This window comes from Plectropomus leopardus, chromosome 5 (genome assembly GCF_026936395.1).
Source record: "Plectropomus leopardus strain MGB_pleo_1.0 chromosome 5, ASM2693639v1, whole genome shotgun sequence".
Lineage (NCBI taxonomy): Eukaryota > Metazoa > Chordata > Actinopteri > Perciformes > Serranidae > Plectropomus > Plectropomus leopardus.
Window position 1 is genome coordinate 9,049,022 of NC_142180.1, and position 18,437 is coordinate 9,067,458.

Sequence of the window (18,437 nt, forward strand, 5' to 3'; positions counted from 1 at the left end):
TGAGTCATTGCATAGCGCCAGCAAGGGGGTTAGAATTAGCACATCCACCTGGGTATCATATTTCTATCACTGCCAATTGAAGCCCATCAGAGCTGGAGCCCATAAATAACCCAGACTACTACGGAGGCATTTGTCCAAGGAGTGAATACTGATTGTAACCTTTCCCATTAACTACTAAAGCCAGATGTTAGTGGTTGTAAGTGGATTTTTCATCGAGTGGGAAAGAAGCTTAGGTATTCTGTAAGAATGTGAAATGCTCAGAGGGGTACTTCATTAAAATGTGGTAGAAGAGAGTGAAGAGAGTGATGCTTAAAGCGTGGAACCAAAAATAAAAACGGACGCTCTTCTTTTTTCCAGCCTTGTGTTGAAACTCTGGTTTGCTCTTCCATGTGTGAAAGTTTGACTTTCCACCTGCAATGCAATGCATCTTATCCCAAAATTCCCTGTGGTTTGGGGTGTTTGGTTTCGTCAAACATGCTGTACAATGCAGTCTTATTTTTTCCCAAAATATATTCATATGAGGAAATAGTTTCAGATTGTATCATAACAAGACCAAATGCGGATTCTCACTGCCTGGTCTGTTTTGCTATGACACCTCCTGGCCCTTTATCAATCTCCATCCAGACACCACTGACACATCAACCTCTTGAATGCATTGTGTTGGGTGAGGGAATAATGGGCAGGAGGTGTGCATCTATGTCTGTTATTTACTGTCTGGAAAAGATATATAAACTGCTCAGTCATACAGTTAACTTGCCACAGTCAATTCAGACCCAGCATACAAACAAACAAGACAATATTTTGGTACAGTGAAGTAGGTAATTTGCCCTTATGGCCAATTTAGCACAATGAATTGCATAACATCCACTCATTGTACTTTTATAGAAGCATGTAACAATGCATGTTCATACTGATGAAACATTGACTATATTAGAAGAACTAACCAAAACTTCCCTTGAGAACAATAACCTAATGTTGTAGGTCATTACACCCATGGGGCACTGGTCAAATCCCATTCAGGTTACAATCACGAAATCCTCCTTAAAATCCCTCTATCGTTTACTTCCAGCACTTCTACAGGCTTCTTATAGGAATATGAGATCAACTAAAATGTTGAATCTGCTTAGTGTATTAGTAAATCCGCTGAATAGCTACACCATAAGAGGGCAACTAAAACTAGGATTTTGGAGATAAACCAGCAATTGTTCAGCTTACATTTAACCCTATTGTCAGCAATCCCAAGAGATATGAGGTAGTCTGATGCACCTTCAAAGTCCTTTATCAAAGCATGAGGAACCTTAGCGCTTTGACTTAGGCGACTCTTTAGGACTTTTAATTCACATCACAGTGCCTCAGACCCCATGGGACTGCTGCCACACAGGGTTGTGACCTTAATGTAAAGTGATTACTTACCACATCTAAAACAGCATCTTATTAAGCAGAGATTTCCTGGCATCCTGAAATAGTTTGACATATAAACCTTGGTTTTATCCAGCTTTCTAAGATGTAAACTCAATTACTTGGTTAAAAGTGATCAATTACAATGGTTTATTCAAATTTTAAGCATTATTTCATGATTGCTGCACATTTACTCCAAGTATTAAGTTTTCTCTTATTGACAAAGTGGCAGCAGATGGATGTTGCAGTAGAAACAGACCTAGTTCTTGGACATGCATTCTCAGTCCAGTTGCCAGAATAAATGCTGGCAGTGTAAATTTCTGCAAACTGTGATTATGTTACATATGTACGTTATTATGTAGCGGATAGGCTGAGACTTTGCATTTCTTTATGTGGTACACGTTTGGTTAGGTAGGGCTACGGGTTCATGCCGTTGGCCCTACATGAGTCGACCATTGTCTCATGCCGGGCCAACAGTTGGCTTTGTGTTTCACGGCCTATAGAGACCGAGTGAGGAGTTCAGACATCTGGAGGGAACGTGGAATCGAGCTGCTCCTTGTAAGCATCAAAAAGGGCCATTTGAGGTGGTTCAGGCATCTGATTAGGTTGCCTCCTGGGTGCCTCCGGTAAGAGGTTTATCAGGCACATCCAACTGGTAGGTGGCCCCATTATAGACCTAGAACCTTCTGAATCTCCATTTCCAGGCCTATCTTTTGGCCTGGAAATGCTTGCCGCCCCACAGGAGGAGCTGAAAAGTGTTGCTGGTGAAAGGAACATGTAGAATACTTTGCTCAGCCTGTTGCCCCCATGGCCTGTACTGGGTAAGGGAATAAAAAATAGATGGATGAATGAATGCCCTGCTATTCTCAGTGCAAAGACTAAGACCCAATTTCCACCAGAATACCAAAAACTCACTTTGTGCTGCCTCATTTGAATGAACCTTCCATCTGTTTGCCCTCCCACCTGTGCACCATGTGCTTGGCACCAAAACACCAATCAAAGCAGATTTTAAGGTAAAAAAAAAAAAAAAACAGTCAGAGTACTGGTCACGCTGGTAGTTGCACTGACATGAAAACAGGGCCCTTAGTTTCTTGTTTTCTTTGTAGAGCAGGCTGTATAGTTCTATTTTAGCAACTGTTGCCTGACTACACCCTGTTTTAAAAGCTAAATTTGAAATTTAACTGTAGATCTTTCATTATGAGACCATAAAGAGAACACTTGCAGTCCTTTTCACTGCCACACACAACCCACATCGCAGTCCCCATATTGCTTTGACTGCTTTAATTTCCTGAGCATTTCTAAACACCTGCTCTAAACACCGGCAATACATTTGGACCTGCCCCCCCCCCCTTGCCAGTGAGCTGTGCGGTCTGAACGCCTCATTGGCTTTATGATGATTACATTTTCCGAGATAACCTTTTCTTGCTTTGCACAGATGTCAGTAATTTGGGGGGCAGTTTTGTCACAACCGCTCATTTTTGGTATTAGTCAGGGCCCCTTTGGTATCCAGCATCACCAGAAATCAGTGATGGGTGTGTGTAAATGAAAACTCATCTCATCACCATCTGTGCTTGAAGGTTAGATGACAGCAAAGTGTAATGCACACAATAACACATGTATATTGTCCTCTGCACTATAGCATATGGTACATACATACATATATGTGGCATACTGCATTTGAATGTATCCCCTTTTGGTGTTTAACACTATTTCATCTAATACCTAGTTTTCTCCACATTTCTCTCATCCACCTAATTTTCTCAGTGAGCTAAAAATGGTGGAAGCTGCCTTCTAATGACCTATCCTCTCATGCATATTTTATGTAATGTTCTCATTCACATTTGAAAAGAGGCTAATTCACAGCATAAATATTTGATATGGACCTTTTATATTCCCACCTCCCACATTTCAATTAACTGCTAAATGTATCTTTGGGTTCAGAATTTACAGCTTTTCTAGCCACCATGGAAACCATTCTCCTCATTACCTTTATGTTTGTTATGCTACCATAAAAACAGGCAACACAAAACATTAGTAAGATTGCGTTTTCCCATTGATTAACCTTTGAAAACAACTTCAAGTCATCCCTGTTGACCACGTTAAGCACACTTCACAGGCCATGAGTACACTTTGATTTTCTGGAGACTGGGAGTCGAATGGTCACAGCTTTATATGCCGCAAGGCAGCTTCATATCTTACAGTACCCCCTGTGTCGGTTTTACTGTAAGACCAAAGGCGTGGGAGGCCACTGCACCTCATCAATCAAACTAGGAGTAATCAGACACAGATTGCAGCAAATCGCCCAGGAGGATGGGAATCGATGTAAAGCAAAATTAACCCAGGGACAAAATTGACAAAGATGAAACAACTGGTACAAAATTGGATATGAATTCCAATTATGATAAATACCATGGCTCAAGGTGCAAGGCCTTGTTTGCTGGCGCTGGATTCTTTGAAGGACGCCAAGTGGAACTGTTCTGCATGGGTTGATATGGAATACGGAGCGGTCTCCTGGCCAATAAGAAATAAAAAGTATCCGTGTTCACCTTGTAAAGTGGAAACCCAGCTTGGATTCTCAGAGCTCCAAGTAAGAACCAGAGGGTAGTATGATACTGCAGGTTATACTGCATGCTTTAACATGAAGAAAGTACACGGAGGAAAACATTCTTAGAGAAAACAGAACAGTTAGTGAACACACTGGACCATTTAGCAACTAAAGAGACAAATATTTTCCTCAGGAGGTAATGGGGACTGAATTAGAGCTAAAAACAGTGATATTCATCAGATTGATGAAAGCTAAAGTTATTCTGCTAGATTCTGAATGGGCAGCTGTTTGCAATTATGACCTGATTCTTTGATAATATGTTGGCTTGTTTCTTGGCATCCAAAAAAATAGATTAAAGCAATTTAACCAGACAGTTCTTGTGCCAAGACCTAAAGGTTTTGGAAGGCACTGTCTTATAGTCCTGACAATGTGGGTCTCCAGATCATAAAGAATTTATTGGTAAATGCTAAGTATCGACAGATAGAGTCTTTGTGTAGTGCCACCCTACTGTGCTGTGATTGGCTAGTACTAACCCTAACCACACACAGCATATAGACCATTTCAAACCTGACAACTTTTATAATTCCTGTTTTGCAGTTCATGCCAATGACATCAGCTGACAGGAAGTAAACACTGGCACACGGCTAGCAGTGCAATTCCATGGATGTAAAAAGGGACCTGGATATAGTGTTTGAAGCAGACCTCCGTTTATACATACAAAAGTCGCATGAGGTGCATGAAGCCAAAAAAGAGCTCTATTTCTGCGGTATTAAATTACGTGGATCCTCCGCATAACAGGACCCAAAGAGCAAGTGCAGTAGAGACTAACAGCAGCGATCAAGTGTTGCTGATTTCTATTGGCCAAACGGCTGACTTTCAGTTTAGCACTCTGCTAACTTGAATGGGGATGGAGTAATTTAATCGTACAACTCTTGTCGACTGTGACACACCAAAAGATAATCCACTGATATACAGATGTCAATGGAAGTCTATGTGAAAATGTCTTTTTGGGCCCCATGGCGTCATGTGACAGGCCTGGGCATTGTATTTCCATGCTTATCCACTATGTAAAATTGGCTTCAAAGCATGGTACTGTTCCTTGGGGCTTGTGCAATTGCAGTGAAACGATCAACAGTCACAGTAGAGTAGGGCGGGACTGGGTGAAACACTCTGGTTTGATGGATACATTCCCACATTTGCCACATTTTTATGAGGTCTTTGTGTAGACAGACAACCTATTTTGCGATTTGTTTCAGAGCTCTTGTTTGCCAATCCTGTTCATGTTGAAATGCATTGCTTAAGTTTCTGGATCCAGACCTTTAAAATCTGCTCTCTTCATTAAGTTCGAGTTGACTGATGGAAACAGACTATAACAAGTTTAAAATTCTGTCCAATGTCAGACAAGTATTTATGACATACTAAACAATTCTCACAGTATCGTTTCAAGAATTTCTGTAGAATTTTATAATTTTCTGTGTAAAGTCCTTTAACTCTTCAAACAGTATTGAGACCAGCATATAGGACACTTAGCTGCTACAGGTTTTCAAGGATGTCATGCTGTATATTCCTTTCTGATTATGAAAACATGCTAATTACTCATACTCATAAGACATGATCAGAATTTACGATATTTTTAAAGCTTATATCAGCACAACTCTGACTCGCAGTATGTCAATATTCCCAAGGAAACTGGAAGCCTTGACAGGTTTCTTAAGCCTGAATAGAACTGAGCCATCCTCTCTATCTGTGACAAGCCACTGAACCCCGACCAGTTAAACTGATCCTTTCTAGAGCCGAGTTCTGCTGTGCTCTTATCTGAAGGAGTGTGTTGATGTGACTGTGTCATGATAATGAAGTTAGGGCCACAGAAGCCTGTCTCAGTGACTGAGTGATCGCCTGAGGGCTTCTGCCACCACCCTCATTTATCACAGCGATGATAGTTCTCTCTCCCTCTCTCCGTCTCTCCATCTGTCTCTCTTTTCCCATTCCCAGTCCCTGCATTTGCATTTGTACCCTTTCAGCTGTTCATTAACACTTGATGAATGCTGCTGTGTAAAAAGGTTTCCTTAAAGTCATTTAGTTTGTGAGTCATGAATATTTTCTGCACACCCCACTCAACCCCCACCACACCTATCACGCGCTCTTTTTCTGGCTACACGGCTGCGACATGGTTTCTAATGCAGGTCATCTGTCAGACACCCACTCCTTATTATCTGTTACGTCTGTAGATGTAACACGAACCTGGGCACCAGCACCTCCTTTCACCCCCAGGCAACCTGAAACCTTTGACTATGGGCAGACCAGGGAGATTGGAGTGGACTGACATCACATCAACATAATGTCTCTTCACTTCCATCTCCCTTTGACCCCCAACACAGCAGAGGAGTGACACGCCTCCCCTCCAGAATCTGATTGGCCCCCCTCGGTCCCTTCACCCAGAGTCAGAGGGTGATAGGTACTTGGCTGTTCAGCAGAGGTTGGACTAAGTCATTGTTTTGCACAAGTAAAATTCAAGTTTTTACACTCAAGTCTTAAGTCAAGTCCTAAACTTTGAGTCTCAAGTCCTAGACAAGTCATGAAACACTTTTCCATAAATGTAATGCCAATATCAGACTAAATTTACAAAATTTGCATGCAGCATATTTGTTAAAGCAAGTTTCTCAAAATGTTGCTAAGCCATTAAGCTAATATTAGCTCAGCATTATGGACTACACTTTATTAATCAAAGGGTGGCTGGGGTGTGACTGCATCTTTTTGTTAATCTTTTATTATGAGCCTCCATGGAGCAACAAATATTCACCTGAGTGATTAGGGTCCAAATGCGTGACCTTCCCTCCACAATAATAAACCATATTTCACAGTTTATGGTAATAGTATATGGTTTGATTTGCAATTTTTTTTTACAAAATAGCATGCCTTTCAAACCCACTTACGGGTTTTGGGGTTCTGAGGGTAATTAAAATAATTGTTTACAACCATGTAAAGTTGAATGTTTCTTCCCTAAGCTAAAACTAAAACAACAACCTCCCCCTCCCAGTGCTTAAAAACATTATTTTAAGTGCCTTCCCTTAACAATCAGTCCCTTAACTTTTAACTATGAAAATATTTGCCTTAAATTACTTTCCTCGTGCAACTTCTAATGTCAAACAAAGTTGAAAATTTTACATCTCCATCTGTGATTTTTGTACATGATTGAAATTATTTTTGGTGTCATTTTTTTTTCCAAATGGTGCTCAGTAGTGTAACTTCAGTTCTTCGAAGTTCTCTCCTGCAGCTTGAATAATTGTCGTCAGATTGGTTCAAAACAAGAGGATGTCAGAAATTAAGTGTTGACTTGATTGGAATACATAATGGTCATTTTAGTTTAAATGATTTGTGGCGGAATTTTTCAAATCATATTTTTTCATCTGTCACCTGTTATTGGTGTTAAAGTCCATGTTGAATTGCTAGTCTTTTTTGTCATGCTGGGTCTAAAGTAATCAAATTTGTGACTCGAGGCTGACTCAAGTCCAAGTCATGGGACTTGAGTCCACACCTCTGTTGATGGATGGTATCCCCATCCCTCATGGACCTTTTCACATTTCATTTCATCTTTTTTTTTATTGGAAAGTCACTCAAACTGGCTCTGACTACAAAGAGATGCGAGGAACTAAAAAGAGACACAAAGGAACTAAAAAGAGACAAAAACAGCCACAGAGAAATGCCAAACAAACACAAAATGAAAATGACTGCTCAAACAAAACAGTGTTTTGTGTTTCCTTCTGTCTTAGATTTTTGTTTCTGTGGAGGAGAGGTGGAGGGACTTTTATCTGTGTCTCATAATCCATCCATGATTGAAGGCTGTTTGGAGTTACAGTGCAAATAGCTTCTATATTAGAATATTTAAACTTGTTTGTTGGGCTATAATTTATTACACTGAATAAACAATGTGACCGTTAATAATGTACAGTTTATTATTGTCATGAAAGGCTTAAATCAGCTACAACACATTTTTAATGATTTACAAATGTGTTTCCCTTCCATGGAACTATGCCCCAGTTTGCCCTCTTTCTATTCAGAAGTTTTTGTCACATCATCTCTGCTCAGTCTCTTTTTTTCCTGCCATCTGCCACTCCTCTTCAGTCACTTTCTCTGTCATCTCTTTCTTTCTTGCTCACTTTTTTGCCTCTTGCTGCTCTTTCTCCTCATCTGGCCTGATTTTGCACTTTGCAGCTGCCATTAGTCTAAAGTACCGTCTCTCATGCATTAACCATTTGCCCATATTGGCTCCCATTAGATCTGCCATCTCTCATAGAGGAAGAGCCGAGGTGTTGGAAGACAGACAGGCAGTGCAGGTGCCTGATGCTTTTACAACAGCCACAAGAAGGCAAACCATCTTGCGCTTATTAACATCCTGCTCAGTCATACCTTCAGCAAAAGTCACCACTTTACAAGGGAAGGTTTCATATTAGCAGCGACAGAGGAACAAGATGAAACACTTTGGAAAGACGCAGACGCTAATTGTGATTGGTTGATTTGCTGCGCCGCTGCCAGATGGAATACTGATTAAGGGACTGAGGCTTTTTGATGATGGGAACATGAATGTTAAAACATAATCACTTCCAAAAAATGACCTTTACCACCCTCCTGCACCTGTTGGCTCCCTCACTGACAAAGCGTTTTGATGTTTCACTTTGTGTAAATAATTAAAATCTTTATTCCAGCCATATCTACTCGCACTGCCAGTGTAATTTCGCAGATAGAGGCAAATGTTAACTTACTACAGTCTTATCAGCAGTATTGGGGGTTTATCACATAGCTTTGCTGTCAGGAAGATTCAACCTTTAAAATATAATCCACAAATATCTACCACAGACTATATTTTCAAAGGTAATGCTGCTCCATGGCCTTAAAATTTAACTTGACTGTCAATATTGTAAATATTGTAAAATAAACAGTCTGGAATTTGGGCTGGCATTAGAGATGTGGAAGATATGAAATAAGGATTCAAGCCTGAACTGTTTTGTTTTTTTGTCTTTGTACTCTTCTCAGGCATCTGACACCTGACAATTAGAGTGCCATTCTGCTACTGCTGATTACATTTGCAGAAGGTATAAATTAGCACTGATTACGGAAAAAAAAGTGACACAGTTGTTTAAGAAATTAATTTCAGGTGAGTGCCTGTATTTTTTTACCGAAATGGTGCATTGCAATTATTCATTTAAGCCATTTGCTTAAAACACTAGTTCTGTCCAATGCGAGCAACAAATAGCATCCAACTGAGAGACACCGCCTACACACAGAATCTGACAACACATTCCAGCCTGTTCTCATTCAGAACTCGTAAAATAGCATCACTTTTACAGTGCTTTTGGCGTAAGATCACGATGCCAAAAGGCGCTTTTCGGAATGCAGCAGGATGGCATCAGATGAGAACATGTCGCACAGAACTGGTCGTTGTGTTTATACATGTCAGTGAACTGCCAGACAGCACATTCTGTGTCCGCATGAACAGGGCGGCGTCAGTTTGAAACACTGCTGGTAACAATGTAATTTGAACAGAGCAAGGATGGGTGGGTCCAACAAACCCTGGACTTTTATGCAGGGGTCCAGTGTAAACTTCCTGTATGATGTAATGCTTTTTTTTGCACCTAAACATGTACCTCCTTCCACTAATCCTAACCATCCATGACTTTGTTGCCTTATCCTAACCATTTGTGCCAGCATGTGCGTTTGTTGACATCTCAGCATCTCAGGTTGCCATTAGGGATGCAAATTATCGAGTAATTTATTAACTGATAGTTGTTTCATCTTATCGATCGATGATCGATTAATTGATAAGCGGCAATTTTTCTGAGAAGCTGAATTTCCTGCTGAATAGGTTCTATCTGCTGTATACGTAACATAAAATGCTATCTTCCTTATGATATAAAGAAAAAATACAAATCATATTCCTTAATCTAATTTATTCTGGACTCACTTGAAGGCAGGGAATAACATTTTGGTAGCATATTCTGAATACAAAATATCAAAATATTACACAGGCTACTTAACATGAAAATAAATTGGGCATTCTCTCATCTGCGACATTGGAAACTGTTAATGGCAGCACCATAAAAAAAAATACATTCCTGAATAGAAGAATACAATTCTATGTAGGCTACTTTAACATGAATATAAATTAGTGCACTGTCTCTTAGCTGCATAATAAAATAAATAAAATAAATTCTAAAAAGTAAATAAGGTGTCACATGTGGACTATTAGCAGCATTTATAATCCCCCTTAAACTGGGAAATGTGACAATATCACAATAACATTAGTAGACCAGGACTGTGCTGTTGTAGCTCTAGTTAACTTAAAATATAGGCTGCCTGATGACAGATGTGTCTTCCTTCGTAAAACAAAACAATAACATCCCCAGTGCTCCTCATCGCAGATATAGACCTATGTATTTTTGTTCAAGAATATCAGCATATCAACATGGTCAGGAGTAAGTCGTGTGCGCAGCCTGTTAACAGTTAGGCCAGCTGCTGAGAATACACGCTCAGAAGGGACTGATGTGCCTGGTATGGCCAAGTACTTTCGTGCCAGGTTAGCCAGCCTTGGAAACCTTCCTTCATTGACTTTCCACCATGTTGCGGGACTGGAATCAAGGAGTGGTGGCGGATCCTTCAGAAAGCTGTCCACTTCTTTTTCTACGTCATCGGTGCTCCTGGTGGTATAGTTTTCACCCATGAGTAAAGCATAAGCACTGCGTCTCTGAAGCACAGCTTCCTGGACTGGCACTGCTCCGACCACCTCTTGCTGGTCTCCAGCGGCATCTGCTGATGTGGAGCTCCCACGTCCGGCTTCTGCCTCTGCCAGCACTTCAAGAAGTTTGGCATGAGCTGCGATCCTCCTTGGTGGGGTCAGAAATCCCAGGTGCTTGTGCCTAGGATCCAGCATGGTGGCTAGCATTGGTGGTGTTGACGTCAGGTCATCAGAAGCAATCTGTGAAGAAAAAGATAATAAATTAGATTTAAATGTGATTTTGTTTTTAATCATCATTTGTTTTTAATAGGTTAAGTGTTTTATCATTTAATGAATGAACCACTATTAATCATAAATAGATTGCTTGATATTAATTATTCATATTAATTAGATAAGATAGTAGAAGCAGTTAAAAACTACAATTGTCAAACAATGTGCTTTGTGTGCAATGCATACAGTTAAAAATATCTGCAATAATTAAATTAATGGATTTAGCTCACCTTCATCCTTTCACCCAGTGAAGTGCGCACTCTGGATTTGAATTCCCCCACTTTGCTGGTGTCTCCCTCGTCTGTCTTGAGATGCACGTTGATCAGGCTGAAGGTGATGGGATACGTGTCTGATATGGACACCTCAGTCTCAGTAGACATGACGGTCGTTGCACACTTGAGTGTTTCCAGCACTGGCGCCACATCCTCCATCAATTGCCAATATTCATCTCTCAGCTCCAGCGTCCTCGCGTCTGTGAGTTTGGTCACTGTGCGGTCTGATAGTACAGCAGACACGGCCCACCGCTGCTCTGTTAGTCTGTTAAACATTTCACTGACTGAATTCCACCTGGTTTTACAGGATTGGATGAGTTTATGAGACGGCAGCTGCATTTGTCTCTGTTTTGCTGCGAGCGCTTTGTTTGCTGGATTGCTATGATTAAAGTGTTGTACGAGTCTGCTAGCAGCTACAATGACTCGGTTAATGTAGGTAGCGAAACCATCGTTAATGTCTAGCTGCAGAGTGTGGGCAAAACATGGAACTGAGTGCCAATTGACTCGTGTGGGACTGTTCGCTGAGACGATATTCTGTGCATTGTCGTGTACACAAGCAACTACACGCCCCTTGAGTCCCCATGTTTCCACAGCCTGGTTTAACTTGTCAGCTAAATTGTCAGCCGTATGCCTCACTGTGATGCTCTCTGTGAGTAGGACTGCTGACATTACTTGCCAGTCCGGTTCAATGTAATGGCATGTAACTGTGATGTAGCTTTCTGTATTCAAGGAAGTCCAACAGTCTGTTGTGAGGGCCACATTCACGGTTGCAAGTTGTGTTTTCAACTCGGCCTTCTTCCTCGCATAGCTTGCTTCCACGCGGGTGGTTATGGTTGTTCTGGAGGTGATATTGTACCCCGGCTCGATGTACTTTATTACCTCTCGAAATCCCTGTCCGTCAACGACATTTATCGGCAGCATGTCTGTAGTAATCATGTTACATATCCGCTGGGTAATGCCCTCTGCTTTCGTGGAGTCACATACCCTCCGTCCCAACGCTGTGGTGATAGTAGGCTGAGAACCACTCGCTGCTTGTAGCGCGGCTGAATGTGACATATTTAGGTGGTAATTCAGCGAAGTTGTGGAGTTGTTGTACTTTAAAATACTTCCACATATTGTGCATTTGGCGTCGTTGTCGTCATTAATCAGCTTAAAGTGGCTCCATACTGCACTCCGTTTTGCCCTCTTCATCCTGTTACTGTACCGCTTCTGGTTTGTCTGTTGTCGTCAGAGCCCTGCTTCGCTTGTGTTCCCGCGTTCGTGTCAAGTACGTCTGGTGTCAAGCGCTCCCTCACGTGGACTAGCGGGGAATTACGCGTTCAAAACGCAATTAATTGCAATTAATATATTTTAATCGAGTAATTTCTTATCGACAATTAATCGATAATCGATTAATTGTTTGCATCCCTAGTTGCCATGTGCTGTTGTTGCCTAAACATAACGATGTGCCGCGTAATCCTACCATGTGCTGAAGCTGACATCTCGGTAGTGGCATCTGGGAACGTACAGAGCAGACACAGAAGGATACCTAGAGTATAATGTGTAGATGCAGAAGTCGACTGCAAAACGACAATATTTTACAAGTTTGGACCACTCGATCAGTGACCTCCCACATCAAAATGTGATGGACTAAGTACCCAGTTTTGGATTTTAAGGAACTGTGTCTCAATTAATGCAAAACAAACTTCCATTTTCACAGAAAAAGGGGAATCATGATCTGCATACTTTTTTTTTCAGCAAAGAGAAAAAAAAGAGCAAAGATAAAAAGAAACTTTGTTTTTGGTTTACATCCTTAGCTTCAGGCAACAAAAGCATGTGGTTACATTTAGGAAAAAACATCATGGTGTGGCTTGAAATAAGTGCCTTTCTCACTAACGCATTATAACGTAACATGTCACTTGCATGGTATGTTAAATATGCCAGAATGCAATTTAGTTTTTAACAAACTAAACTGACTTTTGGCTTCACACCGGACATGAACAGCAGGCTCCAAAGTCCAGAGTTTGTTTGACCCATCCACCTCCCCTCCTGGCACTGCCTGGGTAATCTCATATGGGTGCATACGCCTGTGCATTAACCAAGAGTCAGTATTTGGTGAGCTGGGAGCGAGACTGGTTTGCATTTATCAGAACTTCATGTTTATGCATTTTCAAAACAGTTAGTTTCAAATAGAACAAAAGGTCCTAATGAGGGCAGGAGAATTTAATGAAACCACCCCCAAACAGTGACTGTCTAACCATATAGCTCACCAACTGTAAGTAATGTGAAAGGGGCCATTTATACGGATGAACCTTTAAGAGAGTTATCACCCAAATCTACAGCTGCTCTCTACTTAAATGGGATTTACAGAGAGTTTCAGCTTATGTTTAGCTGTCCAATCTACAACTTTACTTTTATTGGACTCACTCTCACTGCTCTTGTAGCAAAGTTTTCAGCCACAGCTGGCAGTTGTTGGCTGCAAAGAGGCTCTAAAAGCCCACTGTGTAGCTTACAGACACAGTAAGACAGTAGTTGGTCAAAATAGTGGAGCATTTAGAGCTAGATGGTTTCCTCAGTACTTGGTGGAGACCAAAAACAGAGCTAAAAGAGAGTGACTACTGGACTTTTTTCAGGTGAACACAAACAAGACTCGAAATCAGGCATATCTAAAGTCGCAGTCACTAGTGGCTCTCAAACCAATTTTAAATGGCCCTCAGCTTGACTTTCAAAATAAAATATATGTGGCCCTCCACAATCAAGCAAGATCACTTTGCGTTTCCCCCTTCACCTCATAATGGTAGGACTATCAACAGTTTGTAGACATACATCAAGTAGGAACAATGCAGGCAGGACTGATGTGCTTTCAGAAACAAATGGTAAACAGGGAAACAGATTAGTTACCCAATAGCAGAAATTTCCTGCTGGGTAGCAGATATGTCGAAAATTGAGAGATGTTAAGTCAACAGTGAAGAGGTTAAATACTTTATCACTGAATGATGAAAAAGGTGCATTTGTTTTATCTAATCTGGCCCCCATTCAAAAAAGTTTGGACACACCTGCTCTAAATGAATGATAATATAGCTCTGCAAGTTCTGGAAGTATAAATAAGCCAGTGTTTGCAAACAAGTTCACCAAATTAACCTAGAATGTGATGATATGTCAACAATTTGTTTTTACAATTTGAACTCAAGTGGACAAAAAAAACTGTCAATTTCAGTTTTAATTTCTTATAATGAACAAGAAAGCCAAAAGAATGCTATAATAGATTTAACACATTAAAAATCAAGCTTTTGTTAATTTTTTATTGCCAATTTAGTTGATGTGCCAGCGGAATATGGCTGTTATGGGTATATTAGTCAAACATCGTTGAATACTACATTAAAAACACCACATCCACAGTGATGGTACAGAACTTGCAAGTACTGGCATGAGATATTTTATGAACACTGAAAAATGCACCAAAAGAAGTAAACTTAGTATAGCTGGCAGCACAAACTACAGATTTAAAAGTTGTTCCTTCAAGTTCCTCTGATTTTCTTCTAAATTTAAAATGGAAAATTAAAAAAAATAAAAAATCTGCAAATGGTTGATTTAAGTCCATGTCCAAATGTGTGTGACATTTTGATAAACTCACTCACAAGAGATTAAGAGGCTTTGTTACTTTCACACAATGTCTGACAAACTATTTATAATAAGCCATGAAGTAATGACAATAAATATGTCCTGGAGGATAATCTGGGCACATTTGCAAAATAGAGTCATCAAGTAGAAAATAGAAAAGGTTTGACTGGAGTAAGACTGCAGTGTGGGCGTTGTGTAGTTACAGGATTTTCTGGTGTGACTGCCACAGTTAGCATGTTGGATTAAGCACAGTGAGCTCCATAGCCTGCAGCCAAACAAACAGAAACACCCTGGGATAAGCTGTTGTAACTGAGCAAGACAGCGTTGTCATTCTTTGGTCAACTCTCAATTCCTGCTTCATCAAAACATTTTAAACTTAAATCATTTTGCAGAAACACGGCGCAACTATAACTGCATTTTTCTTTCCCGTGTGAAATGAAGGGAGGATATGGAATGATGTCTCTATTTTGAGCTTTTGGTGCGCTGCCTTCCTCGCAAGGAGAATGTTTGTTTTCCCTTTGCTACTAAAACAGTCTCTTTGAATCCCCGCAGGACTCCGAGGCCTCCACTCTCCCAGCCTTGATATTGATGCAGTTTGATGTTCACATCTGTGTATCTGTAAGGCATTTTTTTTCTCTGGCTGGTTTCTCTGAGCACAATATATACTTCAGTATCCCTGCTGGAAAGATGATATAATTGGCCCAAATACAGTTATGGTTGCATCTTTTAGCTATCACCAATCAGGCATCATTAGTGCAAGCTAAAAGAAAGCTTACTGTGTGTCGGTGTTTCTGTACGAGCTGCTCTCTATCCTGTCATGCCTATTGAGAGGATCAAGAGTCTATCTCATCATGAGGTGCAACACAGAATTTCAGAGGCTTTCACACACACATACGCATTGTCTCAGTCGGAAATGCTATTAACCCACTGGCAAAGGGAGAAACAGGAGGAAGAGTTTGCAGAGGTTTACATGCAATGTTGAGTTTGGTTTTGATTGGCTCATGTTCAGAGGTGGTAGGTATGAGTGTGGCACAAAGCGTCTGTCTGTGTTTGTGTCTTTATATTTCACTACAAGAGTCTACCGTCATGCTAATGACTACACGAGGCTGTATTTAAAGGGATACTTTACCCACAAAAAGATCATTTGTATATCAGTTACACACCCCATGTTATGTTTAATTCACAAAGGAAACTTTGTTTTTCTTGCTTGCCTCAGTGGAGAACAAAGAATCCAAAAATGCCACATCTTGATGAATTGAAGTAAATGGGGGCCACATTTAACAAGAGCAAAGCTATACCAAAACATCTGTTTATAAGCTTTGATGCCACTGTAAAAGTATAATACAAGATTCATTTATCCAGTTACATGCTCAGTGCTCAGCGATCATGCATCTTCGCTACATTATAACTTTTTATAAAACTTCTGCAATAACCCTTAAAAACCAGGAGACATTACTTTTCTTGTGCTGCTTTTAGATGCCTTTTCCAAGTATTTTAACCCTTGAACCTTGAGTAAATTCACGCAATTTCTGAAATGTGCGAGGAATTAGTAGAGTTAGGATTTTTTTTTTAAGCCAAGGGAAAAAAAGAAAACCTAGAAAACTGTATTTTTAATTAAGAGTATTTATTTAAAATGATTTTACAGAATTATAATTTTTCAAGCACACTTTACAAGTGTATGATTACAATCAAGTCTTGTTTGTCTTGTTTGTTTGGGGGTTTTGGGTTTTGTTTTCTTCATCTTCTTTGGTTACTCATTACTTTTTTTTCTTTTTTTTTTTAAGAAATCAAGCCAATTTGCCCAGGTTTCAGTCAACACATGGATGAGTAATGAACCGGGGCACGCAATGTGTTAATACAGAGCATATATCATAAGCATAAATGAATTATATTTGTGTGAGAGTTTGTGTTTTAAACATGGACCTCTGTGACTTCAATTCATTAAAAATTTCGCCACTTTTGGATTATTCATGCCAGAAGTGAGTTTTTCATAAATTCAACATAACATGGGGTGAGTAACTGATATACGAGTGATCATTTTGTGGATGAAGAGTTCCTTTAAGCACAGTGGTGCTTTGTGCTAAGTCAGCATGCTCACAATGACAAAGCTAACATGCTAATGTTTAGCTGGTATAATGTTTACCTTGTTTGCCGTCATAGTTTAATGTCATAATATGCTATCTTTTGTTAATAATAATTAACTTTTAATGTATTTGTATTAACTAAATTGAACTATGACCCGGAGTCTAAATAAGAGTTGTTAAACCTTTAAAGGTTTAAAGCTGAAATGAGTGTAAATAAAACCGATTTTAAAAGTTGGGGAACACAAGCCAGAATTGCATTGGGTCATATCACATGACTTTTTTCTAAATTTTGTATGCATAGAAGGCAGATGAATGTGCAGTTGATCTGAGGGGCCATGATAGCTCATAGAGCCACATTGCATGATTTTTGTTCATGCAATGCAAGGCCGTCCTGATTAAAATTTAAAAAATGCTGATAAAATGAGAGTTACTACCTAACTCCAGCTTATCAGTTACTGGGAAGTTATTCAAGCTACCAGGCTTTAATATCGGATCAGGTAAAATTAAGACCAGTGGGACATCAGTTATGCTTTAACTTGCAGTGCACAATAAATCTGGTGAAATGTTATTAAAGAGGTACCTCGCTGAATGTTGAGTATTGAAGTTAAAACTATTGTCCTTTATGTATTTTTTTTGTTTGTTTATAATGTGTCTGTCACAGGGGAGACAAAAATATTGCTGCAAAAAAGGTGTTTGTTATTGTTCACATTATAATGATTTGGCCTTTGTCCCTTTATTAGGACGTCAGACCCTCATTATTGGATCTCTATTTGATGAAAAACATACCCACTTCCTACAATGTGCTTTATTTAATCTTATCTGTGCAGACTGAAGTCTATCTACGGGGGTGAAAGCCAAGCAAACATCCTCGACATGTTTCCAGTCCATTGGAGGGAAAACACACAGCCATGCAGACAGCCGACAGCTGAGGAAGGTAATTTAACCGTTTGCTGCCTGAACGTTAAAGAAGAAAAGGGAACAATATGGTGATCTGGAATGAGCAGACATATGTTTTTATTCCCATGGCTGCTTGTCTGTTGTAGTGGCAGTTTTTATTTTTCTAAGTCACTAAAAAGTCATACAAATGGTGAATTTGTGAAAACTAAAAGGAGGTATTTATTTAGTAAAACTGTTCTCCGACGTGGTCCTTTGTAAACTAGGCTGTATTTTCTGAGCCCCTGCAGTCCATACGGTCATATCTGCAGATTAGTCTACATCAATGTTGGGGAGTAACTAGTTACATGTAACTGTTTACAGGTGTTAAATTACAAAATAAATGTAATTTTAATAAGTACTAGTTACTGAGGAAAAATATGTGTTAAAAATGGTTGCTGAATAAAATGTTGGGGATTACAAAGGGAAAACATTTGGGGGAAAAAGTCTTTCATTACAAAGTTTATTTGTTGAATAAATCATCCATCCTGTTGCTTTACATCTTCTAGCCGTGTAGGATTGCCCTTTTTTTGGGAAATTTTTAGGAAAAGCAGATGCAAAGCTGTTGAGACAAATTTGACATTTATGCACTTACATTTTTATGT

The 18,437-nt window shown here is 39.8% G+C and overlaps 1 protein-coding gene and 1 long non-coding RNA gene across 2 annotated transcripts in view; one reads left to right on the plus strand and one right to left on the minus strand.

Moving 5' to 3' along the window:
• LOC148189525 (uncharacterized) overlaps window positions 1-18,437 on the plus strand; it is an 82,834-nt gene that overhangs the window by 61,483 nt on the left and 2,914 nt on the right. Inside the window, exon 2 of the long non-coding RNA XR_015776519.1 lies at window positions 17,727-17,833. This is a non-coding gene — a long non-coding RNA (uncharacterized LOC148189525). The remainder of the gene's footprint in view (window positions 1-17,726; window positions 17,834-18,437) is intronic.
• LOC148189526 (E3 SUMO-protein ligase ZBED1-like) lies at window positions 10,342-12,416 on the minus strand. Its single transcript, XM_088077273.1, has 2 exons — window positions 11,174-12,416; window positions 10,342-10,913 (listed from the first exon to the last, which is right to left on the minus strand). The coding sequence occupies exons 1-2, from the start codon at window positions 12,404-12,406 to the stop codon at window positions 10,368-10,370; spliced, it is 1,779 nt and encodes a 592-aa protein (XP_087933399.1). The 5' UTR covers window positions 12,407-12,416; the 3' UTR covers window positions 10,342-10,367.